Source organism: Tetrao urogallus (assembly GCF_951394365.1).
Source record: "Tetrao urogallus genome assembly, chromosome: 15".
Taxonomy (NCBI): domain Eukaryota; kingdom Metazoa; phylum Chordata; class Aves; order Galliformes; family Phasianidae; genus Tetrao; species Tetrao urogallus.
Window position 1 is genome coordinate 1,896,426 of NC_136828.1, and position 12,301 is coordinate 1,908,726.

A 12,301-nucleotide genomic window follows, 5' to 3' on the forward strand; every position below is an offset into this window, starting at 1 on the left:
CCACTGTACCCTCTCATATCCCCCACTGCACCCCCAAGAACATCCCAGAGCCATCCATATCCAGTGCCCCACATATCCCATATGCACCACTATATCCCCCCAAGCCTCCAGAACCCCCCCATAACACCCACATCTCCCTATAACCCCCGGCACGCCCTCACATCCCACATAGCTCCCATATCCCCCAGTGCACCCCCGCCCCCCCCACCGTGCCCCCATTCCCCACCACACCAAACGCACTCCGAGGCTTTTGTGTGGGCGCGGCCTAGATATGGGGCGTGGCTTGGTTAGAGGGGCGTGGTCTGGTTAGGGGGCGTGGCCTGATGGAGGGCGCGTCCTGACTAAGGGGTGTCGCTTGGTTAAGGGGCGTGGCCTGGCTAGGGGGCGTGACTCGACAGGATGTTGCCCCCTTTCCGTAGCGCCGGAAGGGGCGGGGCTTAGGGCCGGCAGGGCCGGCGGGGCCTGCGGGTCTCGTGCTGCCGGCGGGGCTGCGGTACGGGGGGCGATGGGAGGCTCCGAGGGGTGAACCCGTGGTGCGTAGAGGGTGACAGCGGGCTCCGAGAGCGTCCTGAGGGAGCTGTGGGTCGGGAGAAGGCTCTGAGGGGGTTCGGAGGAGGCTGTGGGGTGGCAGCAGGCCCTGGTGGGGCCCTGAGGGACTCAGAGGGGGCTGTCGGCCTGGTTGAGGGCCTGTGGGTGCTGTGAGGGGGCTCTGAGGGGGCTGTGGGCCACAGCAGGACATGATATGAGGGCATGCAGGCTCTGAGGGGCTCAGGGGGCCTGGCTGGATGGAGAGGGGCTGGGGGGGAGGTGTGCAGGCAGTCCCTGTGTCCCGCAGCAGCCCCTGACTCCACAGGGAGCTGTTCCTACACACAGAGGTAGCAGGGAGCCCTGGGGAGCACCCCAAGGAGCGGCCACTGATCCTGGCGTGAGCTCTGTCTCTCTCCTCACAGGTACCAAGCGAGCTTTAGCCTCTCTGCTTCCCACGCAGTTGATGCAAACCCAGAACACCCCGGAGCCGTGCCCACCCCTGACCAGCGCTGGCTGAGGGGACACGGGGCAGCCGCTGGGGCTTGGATGCAGCCTGCGGGGCTGCCAGTCTCCGAGCCCGCTCCCAGAGAGGGGACCCTGCGCCGAGGACGGCCATGGAGAAGATGGCCAGGGTGAGCACGGCCCTGGGGGGCAACACCCTGACAGGGCGCACCATGTTTTGTCACCTGGACGCCCCTGCCAACGCCATCAGCGTGTGCCGCGACGCAGCCCAGGTGGTGGTGGCCGGCCGTAACATCTTCAAGATCTACTCCATCGAAGAGGAGCAGTTTGTGGAGAAGCTGAACCTCCGCGTGGGCCGCAAGCCCTCGCTGAACTTCAGCTGCGCCGACGTGGTGTGGCACCAGATGGATGAGAACCTGCTGGCCACAGCCGCCACCAATGGCGTGGTGGTCACCTGGAACCTGGGCAAGCCGTCCCGCAATAAGCAGGACCAGCTGTTCACCGAGCACAAACGCACCGTCAACAAAGTCTGCTTCCACCCCACCGAGGTGTATATGCTGCTCAGCGGCTCCCAGGACGGCTACATGAAGTGCTTTGACCTGCGCAAGAAGGACTCTGTCAGCACCTTCTCTGGTATGAGCCCAATCTCTTGCTTGTTCCTCTGCCTGCCCAGAACCATGAGGAGGGTTGGAGTCAGCAGGGAGGGAGCCGAGAGGCTTTGGCCGCTCAGCGTGAGCTTAGTAAGGCTCATTGGGACTGCACCAGGCCCTCCTTCCCTCTTCTCAGGGCTGGGGGACTCCATGTCTCTCCTACAGCAATATTGCCAAGGTTTTTCAGTTCTTAGTTGTTAGCACTGCTGGAGCTGTGTCTCACTGCACCAAAACTTCTCTCCCCGCTCAGGCCAGTCGGAGAGTGTGCGTGATGTGCAGTTCAGCATCCGCGACTACTTCACCTTTGCTGCCACCTTTGAGAATGGCAACGTGCAGCTGTGGGACATCCGCCGGCCCGACCGCTATGAGAGGATGTTCACAGCCCACAACGGCCCCGTCTTCTGCTGTGACTGGCACCCCGAGGACCGGTGGGTACAGAGTCAGGCCCTGCCAGCTGCTCAAGCTTAGCAGCAGAGAGCCGTATAAATGGCTTGGGGCCTTCCAGAGCAAAGCAGGCTCTCTGACCCCAGCATCTTGCGTTGATGTTGGAAGATGGAAACAGGTTTTCTTGAGGATGGAGAAAGGAGTAGGGGGAGCAGGGAGCCTGTCAGTTGAGCTTGGTTTCAAAAGTGCAGGGCGTTACCCTGAGACAGGAGATAGGTGCTGTCTGACCTCGTCGTTTGAGAGGAGAGGCGTTAGGTCAGTGTGTGGGAGGATGCGATTGCAGCCCAGCTGCCTCCCGTGGTGTGGACAAGTCTCATGGGTACATCTGTGTTGTGGGCACCACCCGTCCCACTGTCCAGTGTGTCATCATCTTCCTTCATCCTTCTCACAGGGGCTGGCTGGCAACAGGCGGCCGGGATAAGATGGTGAAGGTTTGGGACATGAACACCACGCGGGCCAAGGAAATCTACTGCGTGCAGACCATCGCCTCCGTAGCCCGGGTGAAGTGGCGGCCAGAGTGCAAGCACCACATTGCCACCTGCTCCATGATGGTGGACCACAACATCTACGTGTGGGATGTGCGGCGGCCCTTCATCCCCTCTGCCATGTTTGAGGAGCACAAGGATGTCACCACGGGCATCGTGTGGCGTCACCTCCACGACCCCTACTTCCTCCTGTCCGGCTCCAAGGACAGCACCCTTTACCAGCACATCTTCAAGGATGCCAGCCAGCCCATCGACCGGGCCAACCCCGAGGGGCTGTGCTACAGCCTTTATGGAGACCTGGCCTTCGCAGCCAAGGAAAGTCTCATCTCCTCCGACTCCAACCGCAAGCCCTACATCGGGGACCGCCGCCACCCCATCTTCTTCAAGCGCAAGCTGGACCCCACAGAGCAGTTTGAGTACATCTCCTCCTCCAGTGCCCTCAGCGTCTTCGAGACGGACGTGGAAAGTGGCAGCATGGACTGGTTTGTGCACACTGCCAAGCAGTACGCACTGGCCGGCAGGCCCCTGGCCGAGCTCTGTGACCACAATGCCAAGGTGGCCAAGGGCTTGGACCGCAACCAGGTGAGCATGGCTGGAGGTACTGGCTCTGCTGTTTGGTCTCTTTGTCCCTTCTCTGCCCTGCAGCTGTCCTCAGAAGGTGTCACTCAGCCCTAGCACAGATCTGTAGTGCTGTTGCCTACAGCAAGCACAAATTTCTTTCTGTGCCCAGAAACGACGTCCCTGTGGGCCTTCTTAGCTTGGTAGATTGACAGATGATGGGAATCGGGCTGCTTTTTAAGAGGTGAAGTCTGACTGCAGCTCTCACACACAGGTGGCTCAAACGTGGACGATGCTCCGGATCATCTACTCCAGCCTTGGCACCGTGTCATCCACCAACCTCAATCACAGCATGGGGAAGGGCAGCACCACTCTCCCACTTATGAACAGGTAACAGAGCAGTTCCACAAGCAGCAGAGCAGAATCCCAGTCTCAGTCCCATGCTGCTATGTAGGATGGTATCATCTGAGTGCAGCTGTTTCCCATATAGGTATGAGAAGAGAGGGCCAGCCTGGCCTTGAGCCTTGTGGGCTTCTGCTGTTGTTTCCTTTGTCTGAAACAGGGTATGAAGCTGGCTGTGTTGGGGTTTGGAGATGCAGAATGCCCCTTTCCCCCCCGCTTCTTGCTGCAGTCAGAGAGGTCTTCCTCTTCTGAAGGGAGAGGACAGCTCCTCTGTTTGTAGTTCATGTGGTTTGGAATTTCATTGTGTACTGATGCAGCAGGAAAACTTGTTTTTCCTCTTCCAAATGACATATGAAAGTGAGGAGTGAGGGCTCCTAATTAGTTCTTACACCTGAAAGGGCTGGGCTCCCAGGATAAGCAGCAAAGACTCCAATAACTTCAAACATTGCCCTGCCACCAGCCAAGTTCTGCAGCCAGACAAGTCACTGCCATCACCTCAAAACCGCAGATCCAGACTGGAAAGCGTGGCTCTGCGTCAGCTCCTTTCAGTTCCTTTTCTGTCCTGGTGGAGCCCGTGAGCAGCGATGCGTAACAAATAGAGCATCATGCAGAGAGGCAGCTCTTATTTACCCACTTCTAAGCTGAATGTAAGCATCGAGAAATGGAGTCAAGTGTTTGCTCAGCTCTGAAGTTGCTTGAGGAGACGCCTCTGTGATGGGTGCACGGCGATGCCAGACAGGGAGAAAGGGCTGTGCTAACAATTGTGGTGGACTGAGATTTTTAGGGTATAAAGTGGGGACAGCTGACTTTGCCCTCAGCAAAATTACTGTGCCTTTTTGAAATGCCAGCTGGAGACATAAAGCCTGTCTGTATGCTGTGACTTTTAAATGAAGCAAGTGGCCTCTCTCACAGCTTTAACCTGAAGGACATCCCCTCTGGGCTGGGCAGCGAGTCGAGGCTGGATCGCAGCAAAGGAGAAAGCCGCACGGAAAATATCCTCATGGATTCCTCCTCCACCCTGATCAACAATGAGGGTAAGGTTTATGGGGTGGGCACAGTCCTGAGGCTGTTCCTCAGGTCATCACTGGTGGCACAAGTCCCAGCCACAGGTGGCTCTGCTATGGGATAGAGGGATGAATGTATCCATGTATCCTGTAAAGGGGGTTTGCTGATTCTTGAGCACATCCTTGGGGTGTGCTTCCCCCCGTGGCCAAGGGGGATGTGCTGATTTCTCTCTCCACAGACAACGAGGAGACAGAGGGCAGTGATGTCCCTGCAGACTACCTGCTGGGAGACGTGGAGGCGGATGAAGATGACCTGTATATGATGGACCACGAGAACCCACACGGTGAGCGAGAGCTGCTCCTGTCCTCTGTCCATCCAGCTGGATCTTCACCTGTCCTTCTGTACTCATACCCCATGGCTTTCCTTGCAGCAGAAGAGCAGGAGTACAGCCTTCCCCAGGAAGCCTTCCCCCTGCGTCACGAAATTGTGGACAACCCATCAGCCCTGGACCACTTGCAGGACAAGGCTGACTCCCCCCATGTCAGCGGCAACGAGGCCGAGACGGTGTCCCTGACACCCGTGGAGTCCTTCTCCCTCATCTCCATCTCCCACTCGCTCTATGAGAACCGCCTGCCCTCTGACTTCTTCAACCCCATTGTGCGTGACACACTGCTCTTCTACGCCGAGCAGGGGGATGTGCAGACAGCTGTGTCTGTGCTCATTGTGCTGGGAGACCGAATCCGCAAGGAGATCGATGAGCAGACCCAGGTACCCAAAGGAGGCCCCTCTGCAGCCCCTGGAGTGGGTGCCCTCTGCCTTTTCCTCACTGTTTTTAATCTGAGTCCTTTCCTGGAAGGCTCTTTCCAGCACTGCTGCAACAGCCTGCCAGTATGGGAACAAGCTGGGACTCTGCCTCTTGGTGCTGGGGTTGGGATGGTGTTGGGGAGCTGGCACTGAGCTGTGTGCATTCATCCCCAGGAGCACTGGTACACCTCCTACATCGACCTGCTGCAGCGCTTCCAGCTCTGGAACATCTCCAACGAGGTGATCAAGCTGAGCACTTGCCGTGCCATCAACTGCCTCAACCAAGCTTCCACCACCCTCCACATCAACTGCAGCAACTGCAAGCGGCCCATGAGCAACAGGGGGTGGATCTGTGACAGGTGAGGGCTCGGGAGCAAGGGAGACCGGGAGAATGGGGGGGCCACAGCATCAGGCTCTTTACTCACCCCTTCTCTCCGGCACAGGTGTCGGCAGTGTGCCAGCATGTGCGCCGTGTGCCACCACGTGGTGAAGGGGCTCTTTGTCTGGTGCCAGGGCTGCAGCCACGGCGGCCATCTGCAGCACATCATGAAGTGGCTGGAGACCAGCTCACACTGCCCGGCGGGCTGCGGCCACCTCTGCGAGTACACCTGAGCCCAACAGCAGCACGGGGGCAGCAGGACTGTGGGTGCTGGGGAGCAGGAAACGGTGCTGGGAGACTTCTGCTGCAGCAGTGCAGCCTTCAGCCCTCCCACCCCTCTCTTTGTATTTATTTCTGGAGGCAGCCATTTTGTACTGAATTAAACCCAAAGCTGAGCGCGGCTTCTTGTTGCTTTACGCCCTGCGGGGGCCACCTCCCATGGGCGCAGCTGTGGCCCCTTTAAGGCGTGGCCCCTTTAAGGCGTGGCCCCTTTAAGGCGTGGCCCCTTTAAGGCGTGGCCCCTTTAAGGCGTGGCCCTCACCGGATGCTGTAGCGTGGTACGGCGCGGTGCATGCCGGGAGCTGCAGTCCCGGGGCCACTGCCATGGCGGCAGCGTGGCGGGTATTGACGATACTGCTGCCCTTGGCCTGGGCCCGGGCCCGGCTCGCAGGCGATGCAGGCGGCTGGTAAGGGCGGCCGGTAAGGCGGCATGCTGCTGCTGCTGCTGCTGCTACTGCTGCTGCTGCTACCGGGGCCGGCACCGAGCGCGCTCCCGTTGCAGGCAGACGGGCGATGTGCCGGAGGAGCAGCGGTGCACGGTGTTGAGAACCGACGGCTCCATGAGCCCCGCTCTCTTCCTGCAGCGGTACGGGCGGCTCCGGGGTGGGGTAGGGGGAGATATAGCGGGGTGAGAGGGGCAGCCCCGCTGCCCTCGGGGGGGTCCCAGCTCCCGGTGCCCGCTGGGGACCCCGCCCGGTCGCGCTGCTCTCTGCCAGGTTCGCCTTCTCCCGGCCCGTCATCCTCCGCGGGGTCACCGACAACTCGGTGAGTGCTGGGAACGCTGGGTTGGGTGGCAGCGAGGTCAGCAGCGGCTGCGGGGTTGGTGACGATTTGGCCTGCAGGCTTTTCAGGCCCTCTGCACCCGCCAGAAGCTGCTTGCTGCCTTCGGGGAGCGCCTGGTGCGGCTCAGCACAGCCAACACGTACTCCTACCGCAAAGGTGAGGGCACAGAGGGGGCTGTCTGTCTCCATCCCGCTATCCCCGCAGCTCCCTGAGCTGTCCCTGTGCCCGCAGTGGATGTCCCCTTCCAGGAGTACGTGGAGCAGCTCCTGAAGCCACAGGACCCAGAAGCACTGGGCAGCGGTGGGTAGCACAGCCCCTACATGCACCCACCTCCAGCACCCGTCCCTCACTGCTCCCCACAGCTCCATGCCCTCCCCCCTGCATTTCCCACAGACACCCTCTATTTCTTCGGGGACAACAACTTCACCGAGTGGGGATCCCTTTTCCAGCACTACGTGCCCCCACCTTTCCGCATCCCGGGCACCAGCGGAGCCTACAGCTTTGGGATTGCAGGTGGGTGCCGGGCTGGGTGTGGGGTGTGGGCAGCTCAGGGTTGGCACAGCACACGTTTCACCCCTTAGGCTCAGGCTCTGGCGTTCCCTTCCACTGGCACGGCCCCGGTTACTCCGAGGTTATCTTTGGCAGGAAGGTGAGCAATTCCCATAGGGAAAATTGGGGTGCGTTGAGGGATCACTGAGGGCTGAGCCTCCTTGCTGCCTTCCTTCCAGCGCTGGTTCCTCTACCCACCCGATAAAACACCCCACTTCCACCCCAATGAGACCACGCTGGCCTGGCTCCAGCACACCTATCCCACGCTGCCACCAGAAGAACGCCCACTGGAGTGCACCATCCGGCCCGGGGAGGTGAGTCCTGCAGCGGCTCCGTGCCCTCCTCGCCCTGCTGTGAAGCACAGGAGGGCACAGGGCTGCCTTCCCAGTCCCAAAAGGCATTCTTGCTGTGCTCTCCTGCAGGTGCTGTATTTCCCCGACCGCTGGTGGCATGCCACGCTCAACTTGGATACCAGCGTCTTCATCTCCACCTTCCTGGGGTAGAGCCAGGTGCCCACATTCCACTGTGCCTGAGGACTGCCACCAGCATCCCTGTATCATCCCAGAGCATCCTGTGGGCTTGGGACCAAGGCAGTGCCAACAGGCCACCCCTCAAACCCTGGTTTTCGGACCAAGCACCAGAACTGTGGTTTTTAACTGGATTTCTCACACCCACTTGGATTAAACTTGACACACTGATGTAGTGCTGCAGGTGTTACACCATCCCTGTTGCCCGTAGCTGGGATGAACCTCAGCCCACCCCGGGAGGGTGGGTCAGGTGTGGGGGCTGCTGCTGCCCTTTGCTGTATACTGGAGCAGCTTTTGCTGGATGCAGGGGTGGCTGAACCTGTGCCTTGATGCCAGCACTGATCCCAAGGCAGCAAAAGGAGGATGGGAGCAAACAGTCCCAGCCACAAGTCAGTGGGCTGCTATGCATCTCTGCACCCCACTCACACACTTTCCAGTCTCATCTCTGGCATGCCAAAGGACTGGTTCAGGTTTACCCAGGCACAAAAAAGCTCAAATGCATCAGCACAAGCCCCCAGGACACGCCTGGGACAGCTGCCCCTCCAACTGGGCAGTGCACTGCTATCCCCAGCCCCCTGCAGAGAGTTTCCTGAAGCACTCGAGCTCTTTTCACATTTATTGCTGAATGTTTTTTGTTTCGTTTTGTTTTAATGACATTGGCAAACTGTCCAGAAAGCACTCAAAAGCCAGGCAGGCTGCAGGCCGACCACCCAGCAACGCCGATGCCACCCCACACTGCAGCCTCAGTCCAATGCAGGGTTGGTGGTTTTCTGTTCTGTTGTTTTTTTCTTCTCAAAAGGGATTTCATTAGAAGGAAAATGAATCTGGTCCCAGGAACCCCAGCCCCAGGGCTGGCAGGGGAGGTTATACACAGGCAGCCACCCCTTCCAGCCAGGGACACTAGTTTCCCAGAAGCCCCAGAGCAAGGCAGGAGACAGGCAGAGAAAACATCTCCCACCCCAGCACATGGCTATTTACAGGAACCAGTGAGACATGACTCTGTCCCCACAGGTGATGGAATGGGAAGAAAACCTATGTACATAGGGAGGGGATGTGGCCAGAGCAGTGCAGGGAGCACCAGCACTCGCCCCAGGCAGCTCCATGGGGCGTGACCATTGGAGATTGTCAGCATGGAGGGGTCCTGTCTCTTCCCTCGGAACTGTGATAACACTGTTGGGCCCTTCCTGGTCCCCTCCCACCGCAGCAGCCAGGGCTCCCCCAGCACCACGATCCTACCCAGCTGCTACGGTTCTGCAGGAAGGGGAGAAGGCGATGGACCCTCACTCAGCACTGCCGACAGGTCTCTGGGCACCCAGAGCAGAGGGGGACAGACAGACAGGGAGTAAGGCATGGTGCCAGCCCAGCACGAGCAGCCTGCAGCTGGGGAGAGCCCACGGGGGGTGGAAGGGAAGGGGAGCAGCAGCATCACCCCTCGGCCATCAGTAATCTTCCACCCAGCCGTTCTCCGAGATGAAGGCGTCGATCACCTCCTTCATGGCGAGGTTGGGGATGAGCTGGTCCTGGGTCAGGGGACTCCGCGTCACGGGATCGAAATGACCCACGCGCTGCAAGGGAGGTGGCCAGGAACCGGTTACACTGCGTGCCTGGCCCCAGGCCAGCAGCACAGGGGGGGGATGGGGCACAGCATCTGAGCCCAAAACTCCCGGTTGCTGCCAGGGGAGGAGGCAGCGGCGCAGGAGAGCCCACATCTCTGCAGTACCTGGAGGTGTTCCTCTATGTCCTTTCTGTCGTACGTGATCCCGCTGGGTGTGATGCAGGGCTCTCTCATCAGCTCGAAACTGATCTTCCCGCATAGGTAGTCAGGGATGTCGCGCTTCTGGCTCGAGTGAAGCAGAGCTGGGTTAGGTTTGCAGCAGCAAAAACAACAAAGGGCTGAGGGGTGGTGGTGAGGATGCAGCCGTGCAGCGCATCAGCTCAGATAGAGGGAGATTTTTAAGTCCACATTGGCAGCAGGGACTAAAGAGGGTCACAGCAAGCAGTGCTGGCTGGGGAGAGCAGGGAGCATGTGCAGGGGTACACTCACCTTCCTCTTCTCATCCACCTGAGAGAAGAGTTCATCCATGTCTGCCAGGTACTTGTCCTGGAAAAGGAACCTTTATTGAGTGGGGGCACAGCTCCATGTCAACAAGCTGCAGGCAGGGAGCAAGCCCACATCTTTGTGGCTGCTCTGAGCACTTATTGCCCACAGAAGGGACCAATCCCACAGCGTGGGCAGGGATCCAGCCACAGGTTCAGAGCCAGATTCTTTGTTTCACAGCCCCTGGTTCCCACCCCTCCAGGCCGAACTGCGTGGCAAAAATGATCCAGCTTAAAAATAACCGTCCTTTGCAGGGCTATTTTTATCCCAGGATTAGTCCCCTGCTCCAGGACACCACGCAGACCTACAGGCAGCCACGAGCTGCTCCCATTGCACAGCTGTCGAGGAATCACGGGCATGCAGCTGGCAGGGCACGAGCAGCAGCACCGCTGCCTGGCTGGGACAGGAGGGTGACAGCACAGGGAACAGGAGAACGCACAAGGGGGATGAAAATCCTGTGACAGGAGCTTGTGTGGAGCCAAGGATAGGAGGGAGCAGCACCAGGGAGGCTTTGGGGAGCCCTGCTTCCCTCCTGCCTGCTGTGCCCACACACAGCCACTCACGTGTTTGGCCTCAATGCCGGCCAGCTGAACACGGCCCCGGCTCTCATCCACGTTTTCTTCTTGCTGAGCTTTCCGGCACTCAGCCAGCTCCCTGTGACAGAGGCATTGGTGAAAGCATGGAGCAGCAGCAGCAACAAGACTGCTGCTGACCCAGCCCCAGGGTTCTGCACACTGCAGGCACAGGGGTGCTGCACTCAGAGCCTCGTGGCACTCTGAGATCCTCCCAGCAGCTCGCTCCTTCTCCCACCTCCTGTCTCACACATCACCCCCACCTTGGGGCTCAGGAAGCCAAGTGGAACAAGGGCTGCCATTACCTTTCCTTCTCGGCCATGATTAGCCTGGTCAGGTAAGAGTGCAGCTCGTTCTCTTGGTTGATCCTCTTCTCCTCAATGCTGTTCCAGCGCTTCTTCTTGGCGATGCGCAGCGCGCTGGGGATGTCATCCCCAAAATTCAGCCGCTGCTCCTTGGCGAGGTTATAGGCTGCAGTGGAAGGGGGGGGGAACAAAGCAGATGTGAGTCCTGCCACACCATGGGGACAGCCCCCTCCTGGCCGCCGCTCACCTCTCTGCAGGTTGGCGATGGCCTCGTCGTAGTTCTCCATCTCCATCTGGCACTGCCCCAGGAAGAAGTGAGCCTTGACCGACTGCCCATCCAGCTCCAGGGCCCGCTTGCAGTCGGCCAGCGCCTTGTCGTGCTGCTGCATCTTCAGGTAGCACAGCGCCCGGTTGGTGTAATACACGGCCACCAAAGGGTTCCGGTTCTGCGGGGCAACCACGCGTCACCTCCCTGCCCAAGGGGATGCCATGGGGAGCAGGACAAAGCGACGGGCGTGAGACAACAGGGTGCTGTCACCCAACCTTGGAACGCCAGCTCAGCAGGGAGGGGACAAGTTAGGAGCTGCAGCTCCATAGGGAGGTGTGGGGGGTAACCTGGCCCCACAGCCTTACAGCCACCGGTGGGGACAGGGCTGTGGGCAGGAGACAACAGGGATAACTACACGGCCCTGAGAACAGGGACCTCCGGGAGGGGACACCGGGAGGGGCAGACAGATAGAGCCTTGAGCAGGGGGATGCCAGGGGGTGAGGGGACAGGGCCTTGGGCAAGGGAACATCAGATAACAACAGGGCCCCGGACAGAGGGGCACCGGGGGGAAGGGGAACGATGACAGGGTCTTGGGCAGGGGGGCACCGGGGCGGGGGGGGGAGGACAGGGCCCTGGATAGGTGGGCATCGTTGGGGAGGACAGGGCCCGGGACAGGGGGGCACCGGGACGTCGGGACAAGGGAGGACCGGGTGGTGGGAGGAGGCGGGGAGGATCGGACCCGGGAGACACTCACGATGGCGCGGCCATAGGCGGCAGCGGCCTCGGGGTACTTGCGGCCGCCGAAGAGCCGGTTGCCCTGCTCCTTGTGCTCCTGCGCGCTGTGGCTCTTCTCGGGGCTGCCTCCCCCCGCTCCCGGCCCCGCGGCCCCCGGCCCGGCCGCACCGCCGCCGCCGCCGCCCTCCCGCTCCCGTTCCTCCTTCCCCTTCATGGCCCGGCCCGACCCGGCCTTTAGGGGCCGGCGGCTCCGCTGCCTCCGGCCGCGCACTGCGACAGCGCCGCCCCGCCCCTCCACTTCCGGGGCGTGGCGTCAACAGGGGGGCGTGGCCTTGATGGACTTTTTGTGGGCGTGGTTAGAGCAGAGGGCGTTCTTTGTTTGTGGGCGTGGCCTGCGAAGGGCGTTGTTCCTCTTAGTGGGCGTGGTCTGCGCGTTGTGGGCGGGGAAAGGGGCGGGGCTTGGTCTGG

General features: G+C 60.4%; 3 protein-coding genes across 3 annotated transcripts; 2 read left to right on the forward strand and 1 right to left on the reverse strand.

The window, feature by feature from the left end:
- Positions 1 to 1,142: 1,142 nt before the first annotated feature.
- Positions 1,143 to 5,950, forward strand: WDR24 (WD repeat domain 24; the record flags this gene model as incomplete). The annotated part of the gene is made up of 9 exons (XM_079542752.1): positions 1,143 to 1,623; positions 1,891 to 2,068; positions 2,476 to 3,151; positions 3,402 to 3,517; positions 4,442 to 4,563; positions 4,773 to 4,877; positions 4,965 to 5,302; positions 5,513 to 5,697; positions 5,782 to 5,950. 9 exons carry the CDS (start codon positions 1,143 to 1,145, stop codon positions 5,948 to 5,950), a joined length of 2,370 nt encoding a protein of 789 aa, XP_079398878.1.
- A 370-nt stretch (positions 5,951 to 6,320) lies between these two features.
- JMJD8 (jumonji domain containing 8) lies at positions 6,321 to 7,831 on the forward strand (the record flags this gene model as incomplete). Its single annotated transcript, XM_079542860.1, has 9 exons — positions 6,321 to 6,403; positions 6,499 to 6,582; positions 6,713 to 6,761; positions 6,839 to 6,935; positions 7,011 to 7,079; positions 7,173 to 7,292; positions 7,361 to 7,428; positions 7,508 to 7,642; positions 7,751 to 7,831. The coding sequence occupies 9 exons, from the start codon at positions 6,321 to 6,323 to the stop codon at positions 7,829 to 7,831; spliced, it is 786 nt and encodes a 261-aa protein (XP_079398986.1).
- Positions 7,832 to 9,294: 1,463 nt separating this feature from the next.
- STUB1 (STIP1 homology and U-box containing protein 1) lies at positions 9,295 to 12,047 on the reverse strand (the record flags this gene model as incomplete). Its single annotated transcript, XM_079542898.1, has 7 exons — positions 9,295 to 9,420; positions 9,576 to 9,692; positions 9,900 to 9,956; positions 10,517 to 10,607; positions 10,831 to 10,996; positions 11,078 to 11,276; positions 11,853 to 12,047. The coding sequence occupies 7 exons, from the start codon at positions 12,045 to 12,047 to the stop codon at positions 9,295 to 9,297; spliced, it is 951 nt and encodes a 316-aa protein (XP_079399024.1).
- Between the last annotated feature and the right edge of the window lie 254 nt (positions 12,048 to 12,301).